We start from the raw sequence: 15344 nt of genomic DNA on the forward strand, positions 1-15344 counted from the left end.
GGATTGATTTGGTTGACTATTTATTGCTGTTCGTAAAATACAACCATTCCATGTCACACTAGAACAAGTGCCCAGGATGCATTTCCAACCAGGAAGATGGTGAAATGGAGACTGAAGAGAAGGTTGTAAGATACCAAAGAAGGTTTGTGGAAGTGCCACTTAATTTCCTGGAAAATTCTGCAGCACAACTGGATGCCTTCTACTTTTTTGAGCAACACGAACAATTAAACGGCTTCGGGTGTTGGTTATGAAAGGGTAGGTAAAGATGAACTACCACTTCAATGCCAAACAAGCCGAGTGTGGAATTGGATAGAAAGGGAGACGAAAAAGGTAAGGGGAAAGCATTGGGAGAATCAAAATAACTCCCATGAGCATTGGCACAGAATAAACACAACCTGCCTCTTAAATGCACAAGTAGAGAGAAACAAGATAGGAATTGAGGTGCGAATCGTGATAACATGATGTTGTACTGCGAGTACACTCGGTGTCAGTGCAAGTCTACGAAATCTTTGATCAATTAACTCATTTCTTAGGTCTCGGCACAGTAGGTGGTTCCTGACCCTGTTTATACACGCTCACAGTGAACTCGACGTGGTCAGATCCAAATGGGTTCTGCACCAGGACACTGTAAGTGCCCGAATCTTCAGTGGTGATCTGACGAATGGTCATAATTCCATAGCGGTTCCCTTCCATCTGCAGGGTTATTCGCTGCCCATCAGCCACGAGTGCTCTCTCGTTCTTCATCCATGTGACCTCCGGAAGAGGGTCGCCAACGACACTGCAGGTCATCTTCAATGACTGGATGCAGAGAATAAGGCAAAGAACAAACAATTATATTAACAAAAATTACATTCATCGATTATTACCTTTCCAATAATATCTGAATTATCTTTTTAAACAAATTTATTGAGTGAAAAGGAAAGATAAAGCCAGGACATCTTTGGCCTGAAGTCGACACTGATCTTGATGATGCCCCAACAAGGATGAAACTGGGAGGTCAGTTAACCTGGGATGCTTTGTTGGTTCAACATGTCTATTGCTGATGCTTTGCTGAATTTTTTTTAAAACCGCCTGTGGTCAAAGACCTTGGACTGAAGAGGTCACTCTGTTGTGGAAAAGGAAGGCCTTGGCCTGTTATAAACTGGCAATAAATTATGTTTAAACACGAGGGAGTGTTGAAAAGTAACACATCCTATTCTTTTGCTCCAAAACAGGTAAAGATATTTGACTAAAACAAAGTGCAGTCTACACATTAGTTCTTCCTCCAACGGGGTGCAATGTTTCGTGATTCTGACATTAGTCAAGATGGCAGAGGGCAACATGACACTCAGTGCTGTGAAGCACTGGAGATGAGTGAAAGAAAGTCAGTGGAGCGCCACCACAAAAGGATGACCAGCCCCGATTTGGCGACATCAGATTTTCCTCTCTTCCCCAAACTTCAAGGAACACTTCAAGATCATTGGAATCTCCAGCAATGAAGCTGAGTCTATGGGCCTATCACTTTCCCATCACAGACAGGAAGGTGGTCTCTATCTTATCCCACCTCCTTTCTGGTCTTGCACCCTCTACAATTTCCGCACTTTGTTCCCCTCAGCTTTCTGTAGGGCGCAAGTGGTCCATCATCAACCCCCTTCTAATGAAACTTCCAAAATCCAGAATCACTGCTCACCTTCACTCATTCTTTCCTCTATTTTTCCACCTGTGGAACCAATTTCCACATTCTCTTCAATCTCAATCCTCCCGCTAGGTCTTCGAGACGGCTGTTCACCACCATCTCAGATCACCCCAAAACATGATCTGTTCTACCCTTGTTGACCCACCACCAGGTCCTCCTCCCCCCAAATTTAGTTTTTCTTTCAGCATCCATACTGTCCACCCTATGTGTCCTTTCCTGCCTCCCATTCCTCCACACACCCATTGTTTGTCCAAGTCTCCCTCTATTTTGTCGTTCAACTCTGCTGATGGTGTTCCCTCCCTCTCTAATGTTCCTTTCTGATCTGTTTAGTGTTCCAACTCTTCCACAAGGCTTGACTCTGTCTTTTGGGATGAAATACTTCCTGAAAGAGACATTTGGGATAGATCCCAAATGTCTCTTTCAGGAAGTATTTCATCCCAAAAGACAAAGCCTGGGCAAATTCACAGGTAAGGGTTCTTTAAACAATCTGCCTATAGTGGGGCAACTTTGCTAAATTTAGCATAACAATTGTGCATTTTGTGAGGAAAGCACCAAATTTGGCACACTAGTAGCCTAACATATTATGAACAGATTTGGATATTGAGCCATCTCAAATTCAGCCACTGATGGCTGTGGCAGCCATATTCCACTGCCATCAAAAATTTTGAGATAGCCCAATATCCAAATCTGTTCATAATATGACAAGCTACTAGTGTGCCAAATTTTGTGCTTTCCTCACAAAATGCACAATTGTTATGCTAAGTTGCCCCAATACTACTTAAAGCTGGCCCACCCAGTTTCCATTAAAATGTTTGTTCAGGGCCATCTACACTATATACAACATACCTTAAATGGTGGAATTTTGACCTCCACCCCTCTTTCCATGGCCTTTGGCAGCATATGCATATGTTACACATAAACAGTCCCCAAAATCATTTTAGGAACTCGAAAATGAAACATCGGTATGGAAACTTTTATGAGTGTACCTGCATCTCATTGTTTGACTCCAAGTTCATATTATGCTTTCCCACGCTGTTCGTCTCATTATGTTGTAAAAATGTATTTCTGTTGTGCATATTCTCTTAAATCTATTGATGAGGGACAATATCTTCTGCAGACATAAATGTTGCACAAAATGTTTGGTCCAAGAAATATTAATTCTTCCTCGCAATGTTAATCAAGATAAAAATTTAACACTGACCACCCAGAACGTTCGGTGATGGTGGTACCCTGGTCGAATCCAAAATTCTTACCCAAACCTAAAGCAACGGATTGGAGACCTCGTCAAGGTTTGTTCTCAGCTCAGGAAAACCTTCAAGTTAAATTGTATCAGCCCGAGGTGCCCTGCTACCCCTCCCCTCATAAAGAACTGCGTGAACCTCAACACCCAGCAATAATATTCATTATGGGTTACCTAAAGATCATGAAGTTATCTTGACTCTTGACCAATTGTAATTGAAGTTCAATGTTCTATTTATATCTTCCATTGCATGTGACTAATGTAAGACTGCATGGTCGTTCCCACAGTAACATAAGATATTTGTAAACGGTGCAAAAGTTGGTATTCTGGCTGACCAGCTGCTGCAAAAATCAAAAACAAGAAAATGGTCGATTTCAGGAGCAAGACATTTGTGAGGATGCGGAGCCAGGAAGAGAAAGGAAACAGGCATTGGAAGTGAGGTGTGGCAAATCGAGTAAAGTGGGCATATAATCATTGTAAAGGTGTCCCATATTTTGTAAAGGCGGCAGAGAATATTGATGTGAAGGTGTGGAATTGAGTAAATAAGACGTATAATTTGTGGACAGATGTGGTTTAATGAGTGAAGAAGGGATGGAATTGGTGTGGATGTGTGGGATATCTAGTACATTAGAGCGTAGGTGTGGCGGTGTGGGTTATCATACGACAGAATTTGGGAAGTGTTTGTTACACGCGAAATCTCAGAATGTTGTAATTGGATCTAATGACAGCACTGTAGCAGGAAAAGAAAAAGTATCATATCATGTGATTCTGACCGAAAGCATATTCATCATTCATATGCTCTGCCACAAAGATTTCACCATGGATATATTCACCCAAGAGAAAATAGAACCCGACAGGGAGATGTAGGTCGGAAAACGTGGATGCAAAACGTGAACACTTGTATTGGTCAGAATGATTTTTACGTCCAAACCAGATGTCACAACTTAATTCCCCACATGAACAAACAAATACATATTCAGCCAGCCATACATGCTCACTGCTGCACATCATTAGAGAGTATTTGTTTTTATTACTGAATAATGCAGGAAGCTATGGCGTACACCGCGATTCAAACAGGGCTGTGGAGCAGTAAAATAATGGTAAAATACCGATATAACTGGCACTGAAGTATGATATGTATGGTGGCAGCCGTTATCACATGAGCAGTTTGATTGAACCTTCTTGTTTTACGAGATGCCATTTCTATGCTAAATTGGGGTCATTAGGCTGGTCACTCACGAGTCTGTAATCCAATGTTTTTATTAGTCCCCTACTGGCTTCACCGGGAGGGACTATAGGTTTGCTCTCCATCTGTCCATCCCACCTGTGGTTTTTTAAGACTATTTCCCATAACCCTTTAACATTTTCAACTGAAACTTGGTACATGACTATATTTTAATAAGTTACAGAAAAAGTTTGAGTTTCAGGGCATTTCGTCAATTGTTCAGAGTTATGTCCTTTTTAAGCTTAGAAAATATCACATCTATCTATAATAATAAATGTCAGCGTGTGTCAGTCCGTCTCCACCAAAACTCCATAACCCCCCACAAAATCTAGCGGCCCCAAATTTTGCATGCATACTAGGGGAACTACAAGGGAGTGCATGGATGAAAATTGGGCATTTGGGTTAATTTAAACACCCAATTTGAAAATAATTAACAGCCTCATTTAATTATCCTTTAACAATGTGTCATCCTTGGTCAGTCCTTGAGTCAACCCTCTGTTCACTTGCTGGGGGTCTTAATTCGCCATTTTGTTTGGCCTATTAAACAATGCTTTGACCTGGAACAGGCCGCAATGGTTTCTTAATGATAAAGCACTGAACATGTTTTTTTTCCACTTTGCTCACTCATATCATCGAATGCCTCATATATTCATACCTACGAATCACTGGATACATTACAATGCTTATAAACACCCACAGACGTCAGTGTTCATGGCTTTATTTAATTTCTGCAAATGCGACAAGCTCTAGAATCTCTTAACCTGAGTCAAATTTCAAAATTTTTTAACTTCTTAATAGACCTCAGCAGCAGTTCAGACTGCTAAAATATAAAAATAAATAAAGAGCATTGATTTGTCCAATTTGGACATTGTTTGACTTTCCAGGCATCTCCGAGAGTTGTTTAATGTGAGCTTGATGATTGCGGATCAATTACCAAGCCTGCCGTTCGTAATCAACTGTTTCGTTGAAGTGCTTGCTTGAGTGCTTAAGCCACTTGCCCAGCACTCTACAAGCTGCTGGGATGTTTGCTTGCAAGACATGGCGAGACACAGCAAAAGTACCCACATTATCACTCTGCATTGTCCCTTTGATAAACACATTCAAAAATACATTGATGGACCACCTGCCTCTGTTGTGCCCCACGGTGTCATGTGATACCAAGCCTGCCATTCCTTATCAATGGATGGATGGAGGGAAGGAATGGATGGATTCCATCCATTCATTGGGACCATACTCTGTGCAGAGCGTTGGTGCTCCCGAAGCAGTCTCCTTGGCTTTTGGGCACAATCCTGGATGGGTCACCACTCCGACACAGGATACCAGCATGCTGGCACTCATTTTACCGACCTCGGAAGGATGACAGGCCCAGATAACCCCACCTGGTATCAATTCAACAGCTGAGTGGGATTTGAACTCAGGACCTTAGGATCCCAAGCCCGTCACCCTAACCATTAAGCCAACACCAGACATAATGGATTGATGGACCAAAATGGATGGATTGATGGACCAAAATGATGTTTGTAAGCCATAGCGAGATGGTAGATGGTGGGGTAAATGATATTTTTTAGCACAGCTGTTGACATTTTTGAAAAAAAAAATACAAATTGACATTCAAGACAATGATAGGTGATAACACAAATGAAGTACATATGTAAACGTGTGTTCAGTTGGCTGTGTTAAATCTGACAAAAGTTTAAAATGTAACCTTCACCTCTGAGCGGTCATACTGAGCACCGCCTGAAGATGTTCGGAGACGCACCCCATGGTGGAGTACTTTAGAGGTTATTAGGGGAGAGTTCTTTCGAAAACCCAAGCTCATTACAGATGCTACAGGGAATGTAATGGTAGACGAAAGAACAGCAGGTGGGAACTCTTTCATTCATTCCTTACACCTCATGTTCACTCTGTCAGATTGGAGTATCATGTGTTCATGAACAACTGTGGAACTTGCTGTGAATCCACTTTTCATCCATCCCCTCCATCTATCCATTCCCTCCATCCATCAATTACTTCCCCCCATCTCTTCGTTTGTCCTAGCCCATCCACCCCTCTATCTCTCTCCTCCCTCTCTCAACGCTCTTCCAACTTTCATGAAGTGATAAACAATGGGTGGTTGTGATAACTTCCAACAGGTGGTTGCATTGTGGTTTGGAGGGAAGTGATGACAGCGAATATTCCCATCAACGAAGCGATGGGTTTTATTTGCTCGTTTATCAATTTAATTTTTAAAAAAGGATAGACATTTTACAAATCTCTATAAATTGTTCTCTTTGGTTCCTGAGTTTTGAAGAAAACATGATTACAGAGTCATTTATACTCTTTCAAGCCAAGCTTGATTTGGCCCTTGCTTTGGAGAAGTAAATCGTTCATCCTCAAATCAAGAAGCACACTCAGCACTGATGGAAGTTATGATTGTTCACGCAAGTTTAGAAATTCATAAGCGAGTAATGCCTGAGGCTTTACTCACAGGGCAAAACAAATCAGCCTTCCAAAAGTCCTGCTGCCCAAATGCATCAGCACGACTGGAAATGTTCCTCCTCAGCATAAATTGTTAATGTCTCTGTGCCATTTGAACGCGACATTAAGCAGGGCTTTAAGCACAAATAAAATTAATTCCATCCAAATCGGTGAGTCCATCGTCATTTTTCAGAAGAACAAGATTAAGATAATCATCAGAATAACCTATATTTCAGCCAGAAATCCACATCATCACATCGCCAGATATATGTTGCAGAAGTCTCTTTTGTTTAAACATAGACAACATCAACATGGCTTCGATAGATGAAATCAACAGGACGTTGATTGAGGTATGCTAACCACAGTGGGAAGCTGTCGTTTCAGGAATTAACAGCTCTTTTGCTCCTGTGAATGGTTCTGGGACGTGGACAAGTACTTGTTTCCAACGGTGACCTCGATGTTGGATGGTGTCCACTGCCCAGCTGATAAATTATATTATGAAAAGTGCATGGGTAATGGTTCATAACATCGTAAAATTTAACCTGTATAATCGTTATTATGAATTAATTCTATGTGAACTAGTAGGATACCCATCATGCATCGACAAACATCCTCTATAACGAGTAGAGATAAAATATGGCACTTGGCAACAACACACAGGTGCACAGACAGACAGACACAGGGTGAAGAGACGACACCGAGCTATTCTAAAACATAGGATTTAGGCTAGATGGGTGTGCAAGTCAAGCCTTGCAGCATACATCACACCATGGGTGATGTGGGAAAACATACTCAGAATTATGTGCACGGATAAGTTTGATATAATCCCCATTCCAGGAATAAAATTAACTTGTAAATTTGGTGTAAAAACTTTACACTTAACTTAGACTACTTTGAGTGTAATGTAAAAGTTGGTCACCTTGGGATGCTATATTAAAGTGCACACACACAAACACACACACACACACACACACACACACACACACACACACACACACACACACACACACACACACACACACACACACACACACACACACACACACAATGGTCTGGGAGTGGCAAATTCAGCCACTTTCGGTTTGGCTATTAAAACGATTTAAATCCTTGTAAGATTAATAAACAGCACAGTTTTGGCAACAAATTAGAGACAACATTTATAAAGCACAAACTATCAGTTGATTATGGATCGGTTTCTGACCAATACAACATCATTGTGCAACGAGTAACAAAGTGACACAGATTATTGTTAAATTTTTTTGTATCCAACCTAAAGTGCTGTAGCATTGCAGCCCAATTCGATCTAATCGTTTCTCTTTTATCCCACCTCAGTACATCAGTCATGGCTCATGAAGGAACTAATGAACGGAGAAAAACTAGTAGTGGCCATCCTCTCATGACCACCATCAAATTGCATATGCAATTAAGGGCTGGTGATAAGGCATTTGTTACCTATTAACTGCATCATTATTCACTGTCAACATAATGTGGTCTTAAAAAACAACATTTTTGGCTCAGTGGAAAGTCTGCACGCTCATTGTTTACATGAATCTGGAAAATAACATTACGTGACAAGCCGAATAACAAGAAATATTTTTATTTGACATTCTTAAAATTGTTTTTTATACATCCTTTTCCAATGTAAATGCCTGTTTTTTATACCGATAATGGTAACAATACATGTTTTTGCAAAGGTTACTCGGGACATCAATCGATAATGAAAAAGGCTGCTCATGTGATAAAAAAAAAACAACATGGAGGAAGCTAAACATGGTGCCAAATATAAGGTGAGGTGAAGTATTTTGATTGGCATTTAAGTAATGATGGTGAGATACTGTAAAGAATCAAGGGTAAAGGTAATGATGAAGAAGAGCGATGTAACGCTGGGAGTTGAGGGCAAGGTCATCGACAGTGATTAATCGCTCGCAGGATCCGGTGCCAATGCCAGCTTGGCGAAGCAACTCTTTTGAGGTCAAGTCCAATCTAGGCCTATCCATTGGCAGACTGTAGAGTTGGGCCAATGCAAGCTTCTGAGAGGACGGGCCGAGCTGTCAGGCTGCGTTGTTTGGAGTCAGCACCATCAACAGTGGTTTCCTCACTCTGCACAAGCTCACGCTTCAGTGCTTGCCTTTTGAGCTTTGAGTGAGTCTCCAATTAAATCAAGTAAACTGCCATCTCCTTGCATCGTCTTATAGATGAGTCACGTCTTTGCGATAAGTGTCAATTTCACTGGAATTTTAGTAGCTGGCAGCAAAGGCACTAAAAATGCTAAAATCTGAACCTCAATAGCATAATGGCTTGTTCAACATTTCTCATTTGGGAAACAGCTTGTTAATGGACAGGACCAGAGATCAGGTCTCGGCTTAAAACAGCAGGCTGTACAGCACAATGTGCGACCCATTAAAATTCTCCCTCTATCCCATCGGAACAAACCACTGACCTTGCCTTCCATGATGGTGACCACGTCCGGCAGGCCTCCCACCACCCGGGCACGTTCTGAGTAGCATCGGGAATGACGACACAAAAAAAAATAAAGGGTGCGAGGAAATAAAGAGAACAATTAAAAAGAAAGACACAGATAACTTTGCAAACAACAATTTATGTTTTGCCACACAATTTTTCAGCCTTTGAAAAGTTTATGGTGAAACTTTAAAGACAGTTTCATGAAAGAGTAACAGTATTGCCCATACAAACCCACCTCTGCACCCCCTCCCCCACTTACAAAAAAAAGCAAGAACGACACAAAGTACATTTGCCTATTTCCCCACAAATATTCTGACATCGTCGTTTGTACTTTGCTTTACTACAAACTCAAGTCGTTACACAATAGCGCAATGCTGTTAAAATATTTTCCAATTACTTTCATTTCCTCCATTCCCCGCTCGAAAATGTTAACTCTCGACGGTCGAATGTGATGTGATTTAGCAAAAGGAGCTTACTTTTGTCCGCAATTGCTGCCTCCCTGCAAAAAGACAACAACAACAAACAAAAGCACAGCATGGTTCATAATATTACTGGTTAATTATATCTGCTAAATGATGAAAGCAACCAAAATAAAATTGCAAATGTGTGTTCGGTGCCACAAATGTGCTTGCAAGTTTCTCAAGAGGGTGCTGTTCATACTTGAGTCTCTGATAATCTGCAAAAGCTTCATCAAATTCTGCAAAACAATGGGGAAAAAAAAAGAGAGAGAGAAAAAAAAAAGATATAATAAAAAACACAAGGGAGTGAAATTGAAAAAGATATCCTCAAATTACCTTTTCAACAAATGCGTCTGAGTTAACACATATTGCGCCAGCGGTGCAACGTAAAACAATTTTACTGCGTTTACAAAACAGTCTGTGTTTCGCGGAACTACAAAAGTCATTTCTTTGCAATTTGTTATGCCGGTCTCCTGGGGGAAAAAAAAAATTGTTAGGAGGGTGGGGGAGTTGCAAAATAATTTGATTCACAATAAGAATGAGTGTCGGTCATGAAGAAGACGAATCTTACCTTTGCCAGTGAAGTCAAGGTATAATTTGTGCTTCTCTTCACCATCAAACATTTCCAGGATATACTTGCCCATGTCCGTCTTTTCCGGCTCTGTCAGCTGCAACCAAATTTGACCTCCTGACTCACCCATGTGGTATTTTTCAGAGCTGGTCATCTTCTTATCACTGTGCAAGGCAAATACCCACGCGGCAGAAAACACGGACCAAGTTAAGAACTAAATGTTGTGCTGTAAATAGTTTAACAGGTCAACAGGGTTGAATGGACATTGGGGTACACCACTCCCATGATCTATTACAATATCACTACAGTATAATTTTTTTGTTGTTGTTGTTGTTGTTGTTCTACATCATCATCAATTTTATTTCTTTGCTGTTAATTTTGAAAAAACACCCAATAACACTTGATGTGTGTGCTCCCTCTCCCATCCTGTCAACGTCTTCATCAAATTTGTTCGAGCGTCGCTCCTTTTAACAACACAGACTTGTCATGTGATTCTGTCCTACTCTATATGTTTAAACAAACACCTTGTGGTGTAAAAGGTGTGACAGCAATGTTGTGGTTGGGCTAAATGAACGTACTTTTGGAACCAAGTGTACTTCAGTTCATCGATATAGTGTTTCAAATTAGAAAACACTTTTATTCCGTCTGCTGAACTCTTCACTTGCAGTGGAGAAGCCGATAAAGCTGCAGGAAGGAGAAGAAATGCATTGAAAGGAAGGGACAGATGGAATATGAATGTGGCAGGAAAAGCAAAATATCCGAGGCGTCCAAGTAAAGAGAGAATGGGTGGCCTTATGTGGATAAATTCCACCATTAACCTTACATGAACAATATGACCCGTTTTCAAAGCATTTGACATTCGTTTTGATATGTGCGTGTGAATAATATGGTTTGAAAGTCATACGACATACATCTGATCCTACGATAATGAGAAATGTCGCTCAAAAGCATTGGAATTTTTGTGTGATGATCAAATCGTGGCCAAAACCAAATCGAGTTTTCAACAAGAACGAGAAGGGCACTCGGTAGAGCGCATACCTCCGCCAGGCTAATTAGTTTATATTATGTTTTGTATCCCACTGATAGGCCAGATCTGGATTCGGACCTGACCTAAAATTTAATTGGCTTATTCTGGTCACCTCATCAACTCATCCACCAAGTTTCGTCCGAATCTGTCCAGAACTTTTTGAGATATCCTGATTATATATATATATATATATATATATATATATATATATATATATATATATATATATATATATATATATATATATATATATATATATATATATATATATATATACACATGTCTATCGTGTTTGGCCCCCATCAATCAATGGTGAAGAATCAAATCCTCTCGGATCCTAATCCAGATTCGTATCCACACCAAAATCTAATCATTTCGGGCTCGTCACTCCACCAAATTTTGTCCAAATCCGTCCACAACTTTTTGAGATATTTTGTTCACAAACAAAGAAATAAGCAGACAGACAGGTAGACGGAGTAAAAACATAACCACCTTCCACCTTCGGTGGCAGAGGGAAAGACGTTTACTCACAACATTAATCTTATTTGATGCTTCAGGAGGATCAAATTATTTTATTCGCCAATTCTCTATCATCAATGCAGGAAACATAATAAATAATTTATCCAATAAAATCCTAATCATCAGATTAGGTGTTTGGTAGTCCTGGCCTGCAGTAAAATGGTGTGTTTTGTTTTATTGGTTCTTTTATACACATAGTTGTGGCTCATGGAAAAGCCTTTTCATGTTCTGTGCACTCACCTTTTTCATCTGCACATACAGTGAACGGATCAGGACGTAACAGGACAAGAGGAACAGCAGAGAGAGGGGGAGTGGTTGGGGTGGTGGAGGGAACTCCAACAGCAGAGTTGAAAGTCAAGGTAGAGGGTGACTTGGACAAACAATAAGTGTGGGGAAGAATAGTCGGGGTGGGACAGGAAAGGATGCATGGGGTGGACAAGATGGATAAAGAAGGAAACTGATCTCAGGATGAAACCAGAGAGTTGGTGTCAAAGCCACCCAATGCTCGCCTGTTCATACATTTATCATTTTTCAAAGACTAGTCTAATAATATTTTTTTTATAAAGCATTGCAGTGAAGTCTGATCCAAATAATTTTAAAGCAATATATGTATTTGTATATTGTAATCAGTAAAAAAAATAGTGTGGTAGATAAAAACATTAGAAAGGAAATAACTTGCACCAAAAACTTTAACATTTTCACGCTCACGCTGACGCTCACGCTCACGCTCACGCCAGGGGTATCGCTATCGCTGTCTGTTCTTCGAACAGGCGAGCTAAAAACTGGAAATTTTGAAGGATGGGGGCTTGGGGTTGGTTGGAATCTATTGAATCTAAACGAGGGTAGAAAAGATAATGGTTTTGGATTGGGGATGATCTGAGATGGTGGTGATCAGCTGTCTTGAAGACTGGAGGGAAGAATGACATTGAAGAAGATGTGGACGTTAGTTCCACAAGTGGGAAAAAAGAGCAATGAATGAGTGGAGGTGAGCAGTGATGATGGATTTCGGTAGTTTCAGCCGAAGGGGATTCATGGTGGACCTTGTGCACTCTGTGGAAACCTGTGGAGCGTGGGGTGGGGACAAAGCATGGAAATAGCAGAGGGTGCAAGACCAGAAAGGAGGAGGTAGAAGACAGGGAGACCACCGACCTATCTGTGATGGAAAAGTGATAGGCCCATAGAGTCAGCCTCAGCACAGGAGATTCCAATGTTAATTATTTAGCACAAGGCCCTCATTTGATAACCTAATAGGCCCTTATTTGTAGCTCAATGGAGTATGGCTTTTCCTTATGGGCTGGTGCCCCATAATCACTCACGCAGCTCTCTATATATTTCTCTCTGTCTCTCTCTCTCTCTCTGGAAGCTCTCGTAATGAGGCCGAATTACAAGGCATGTTGCTCCCACATCACAAACCGGTCAGTGGCCTCCATTTTTGTTGTTTTACCGCCTCTTCCCCAATCTCGCTCCCTCTGCTGTCTCAGCCATCTATCACTCATCAGCAACTGCAGGACACACGTAATTCCAGGGACCTTCTTGGGGTTTAACTCCCAATGCACAGGTGTACCGCACACCTCCACTCTTTTATTCCTCATTTCGACCGTTTGTGGAGCTGACTTCCGAAGGTGGTCCAACCCCACTCTTCCCTTCAGTGCTTCAAGTAAATGGTAAAAATTCTAGTAGTCGGATCCAGATCCGACGACTAGAATTTTAAAAGTGATTCTTCACCATTGAGAGACAGCGCCAAAAACTATACATAGCATGATATTTCAAAAGGCTGTGGACAGATTCGGACGAAACTTGGTGGACACGTTAGGAGTGTGACAAGGAAGAATGATTCGATTTTCGTGAAGATCCAAATTCGGATCCGGATCTGATAATTTTTTAAAGTGATTCTTCACCATTGAGAGATCGGGCCAAAAACGATATATAGCACGATATCTTAAAAAGTTGTTGACGGATTCGGATGAAACTTGGTGGACAGATTAGGTGTGTGGCAAGGACAAATTGATCCGATGTTGGTGAAGATCTGAATCTGGATCTGGATTCGAGAATTATTTATTTATTTAAGTGATTCTTCACCATTGAGAAATAGGACCAAAAATGATACATAGCCTGATATTTCAAAAATGTATTGATTGGGCCTGATATGTTCTCGTGGATCAGGCATTACGCGGCAGAGGTATGCGCTCTACCAAGTACCCTTCTCGTATTCTCATGTTTTTGTTCTCTGACTTGGAGGTGATTGTGTTTCCTCCCCTCCTCTCTCTCCTCTTTTTTTTCCTGTTTGTTCATTCCCTTTCTTGTGTCCAAGTGTGACCGCACTGGCCCACTCTGAGTACTTTACCTTTTCACCAGCTACATTCTCATTGTTCCATGAACCTTAAGCTTGTAAAAAAAAAAATTGATTCACTAAAAGTTTGGATCAAATTATTTTGGTTATCAGTCTATCATGGAATATTGCTAAACAACGACTTGAATGCTTTATAAAGTTGGATTTATTTTAAATAAACAAAGACAAAAACATTTAATATTGCAATTCTAGTTTTGTGCTCTTTCATCCCATTTCTTAAGAAAACATCAAGCTCACAGCCATCTTATCTGCAAATGTAGGACGTACTGTTGCATCATTCAAATAAGATGGGCCTTTTGGTACGTGTGCACATTTTCTTGTAACTGCGTTGCATGAGCGGTGAGGACTCTTCAGTGGTATCCCAGAGGTTGGAGGTTAAAATCCGGCTGAAGGCAGCAGTATTAATGATTCTGATGTATCATATACTCGATTGTAGAATGTCAGTGCTGCCAAAGCAGTTTGTTGACAAGGGTTATATTAAGGCGGTTTGCCATCACCTTCGCAGCAGCATTTGGGCAGGAATTTATAATTTGTTCATGATGCCGGTGATAGATCACCTGCTCTTTGTGAAGGACACTGTGGGATCTTTAACATCCACCAAATAATGCCGGCAGATGGGATGCCCAGTTTAGCATATATCCGAGAGATGGCACACACTTTGATGAATCACCCTGACTGTGAAACACCAGAATGACAGTTTATAACTGGGTCAAGATTCAAACCAAGGCTAAACAGCAGAGACGCGAGTGTACGTGCCTCAAGTGTCTCGGCCGGCCTGCCAGTCCACAGCGGCATTAATGATTGGTGTAACCAGAGCTAGTCTTAGATGAATTATCATGTTGCTACTAGATTGTCTGTAAATTCCAAGCTGGCTCACTAATGACCTTAAGACAGAAAGGACTTTCAATGCTCTGCCTTGTCTTCTCCACCCGTGGTGCCAGTTACGTTTAGTGGTTCACTCTTCATGCCCACAGGATAAGTTGAGACGGGTATAAAAGACTATGTTTATTAAAAGACAGCATGGCCACAACCCCCTTAAACTAACTAAAATAATATGAAAAGGATGAAGGGATGGGATGTGTGTCCATATGATATGTGATTGCAGGGATGATGATACCCACCACAAGCTCTGCACAGCACGTGTACAACTTCATCCATCACTGGAAAGACAAGTAAGGCAGTAGTAAGGCATTTGGTCTTGCGACAAATATTTTCAATGTCAAATGTCACAGAGGTAGAAAGAAATTATCAACATTAAAAACACAGTTTGAATCTACAACCTTGTTGTACACTGAAAGCCACTTGTACACACTCCTCCGAGGTGACTTTAACACCGCATAAACCAATGTTCAGATTATA

At 40.9% G+C, this 15344-nt stretch overlaps 1 protein-coding gene across 4 annotated transcripts in view; it reads right to left on the minus strand.

Moving 5' to 3' along the window:
* Positions 1-3: 3 nt before the first annotated feature.
* The window catches only part of LOC147020159 (myomesin-1-like), a 218611-nt gene continuing 203270 nt past the window's right edge, over positions 4-15344 (minus strand). For all 4 annotated transcript variants that reach the window (XM_085895203.1, XM_085895202.1, XM_085895201.1 and 1 more), the window contains 7 exons: positions 15107-15145; positions 10668-10773; positions 10090-10253; positions 9721-9757; positions 9537-9559; positions 9038-9093; positions 4-798 (listed from right to left, as the gene is read on the minus strand). In XM_085895203.1, coding sequence (XP_085751329.1) covers positions 523-798; positions 9038-9093; positions 9537-9559; positions 9721-9757; positions 10090-10253; positions 10668-10773; positions 15107-15145 — 701 coding nt within the window. In that variant the 3' untranslated portion in view covers positions 4-522. The remainder of the gene's footprint in view (positions 799-9037; positions 9094-9536; positions 9560-9720; positions 9758-10089; positions 10254-10667; positions 10774-15106; positions 15146-15344) is intronic.

Source organism: Eptatretus burgeri, chromosome 9, assembly GCF_056783735.1.
Source record: "Eptatretus burgeri isolate ZD-2024b chromosome 9, Ebu_testis_v1, whole genome shotgun sequence".
In the NCBI taxonomy this organism is placed as follows: domain Eukaryota; kingdom Metazoa; phylum Chordata; class Myxini; order Myxiniformes; family Myxinidae; genus Eptatretus; species Eptatretus burgeri.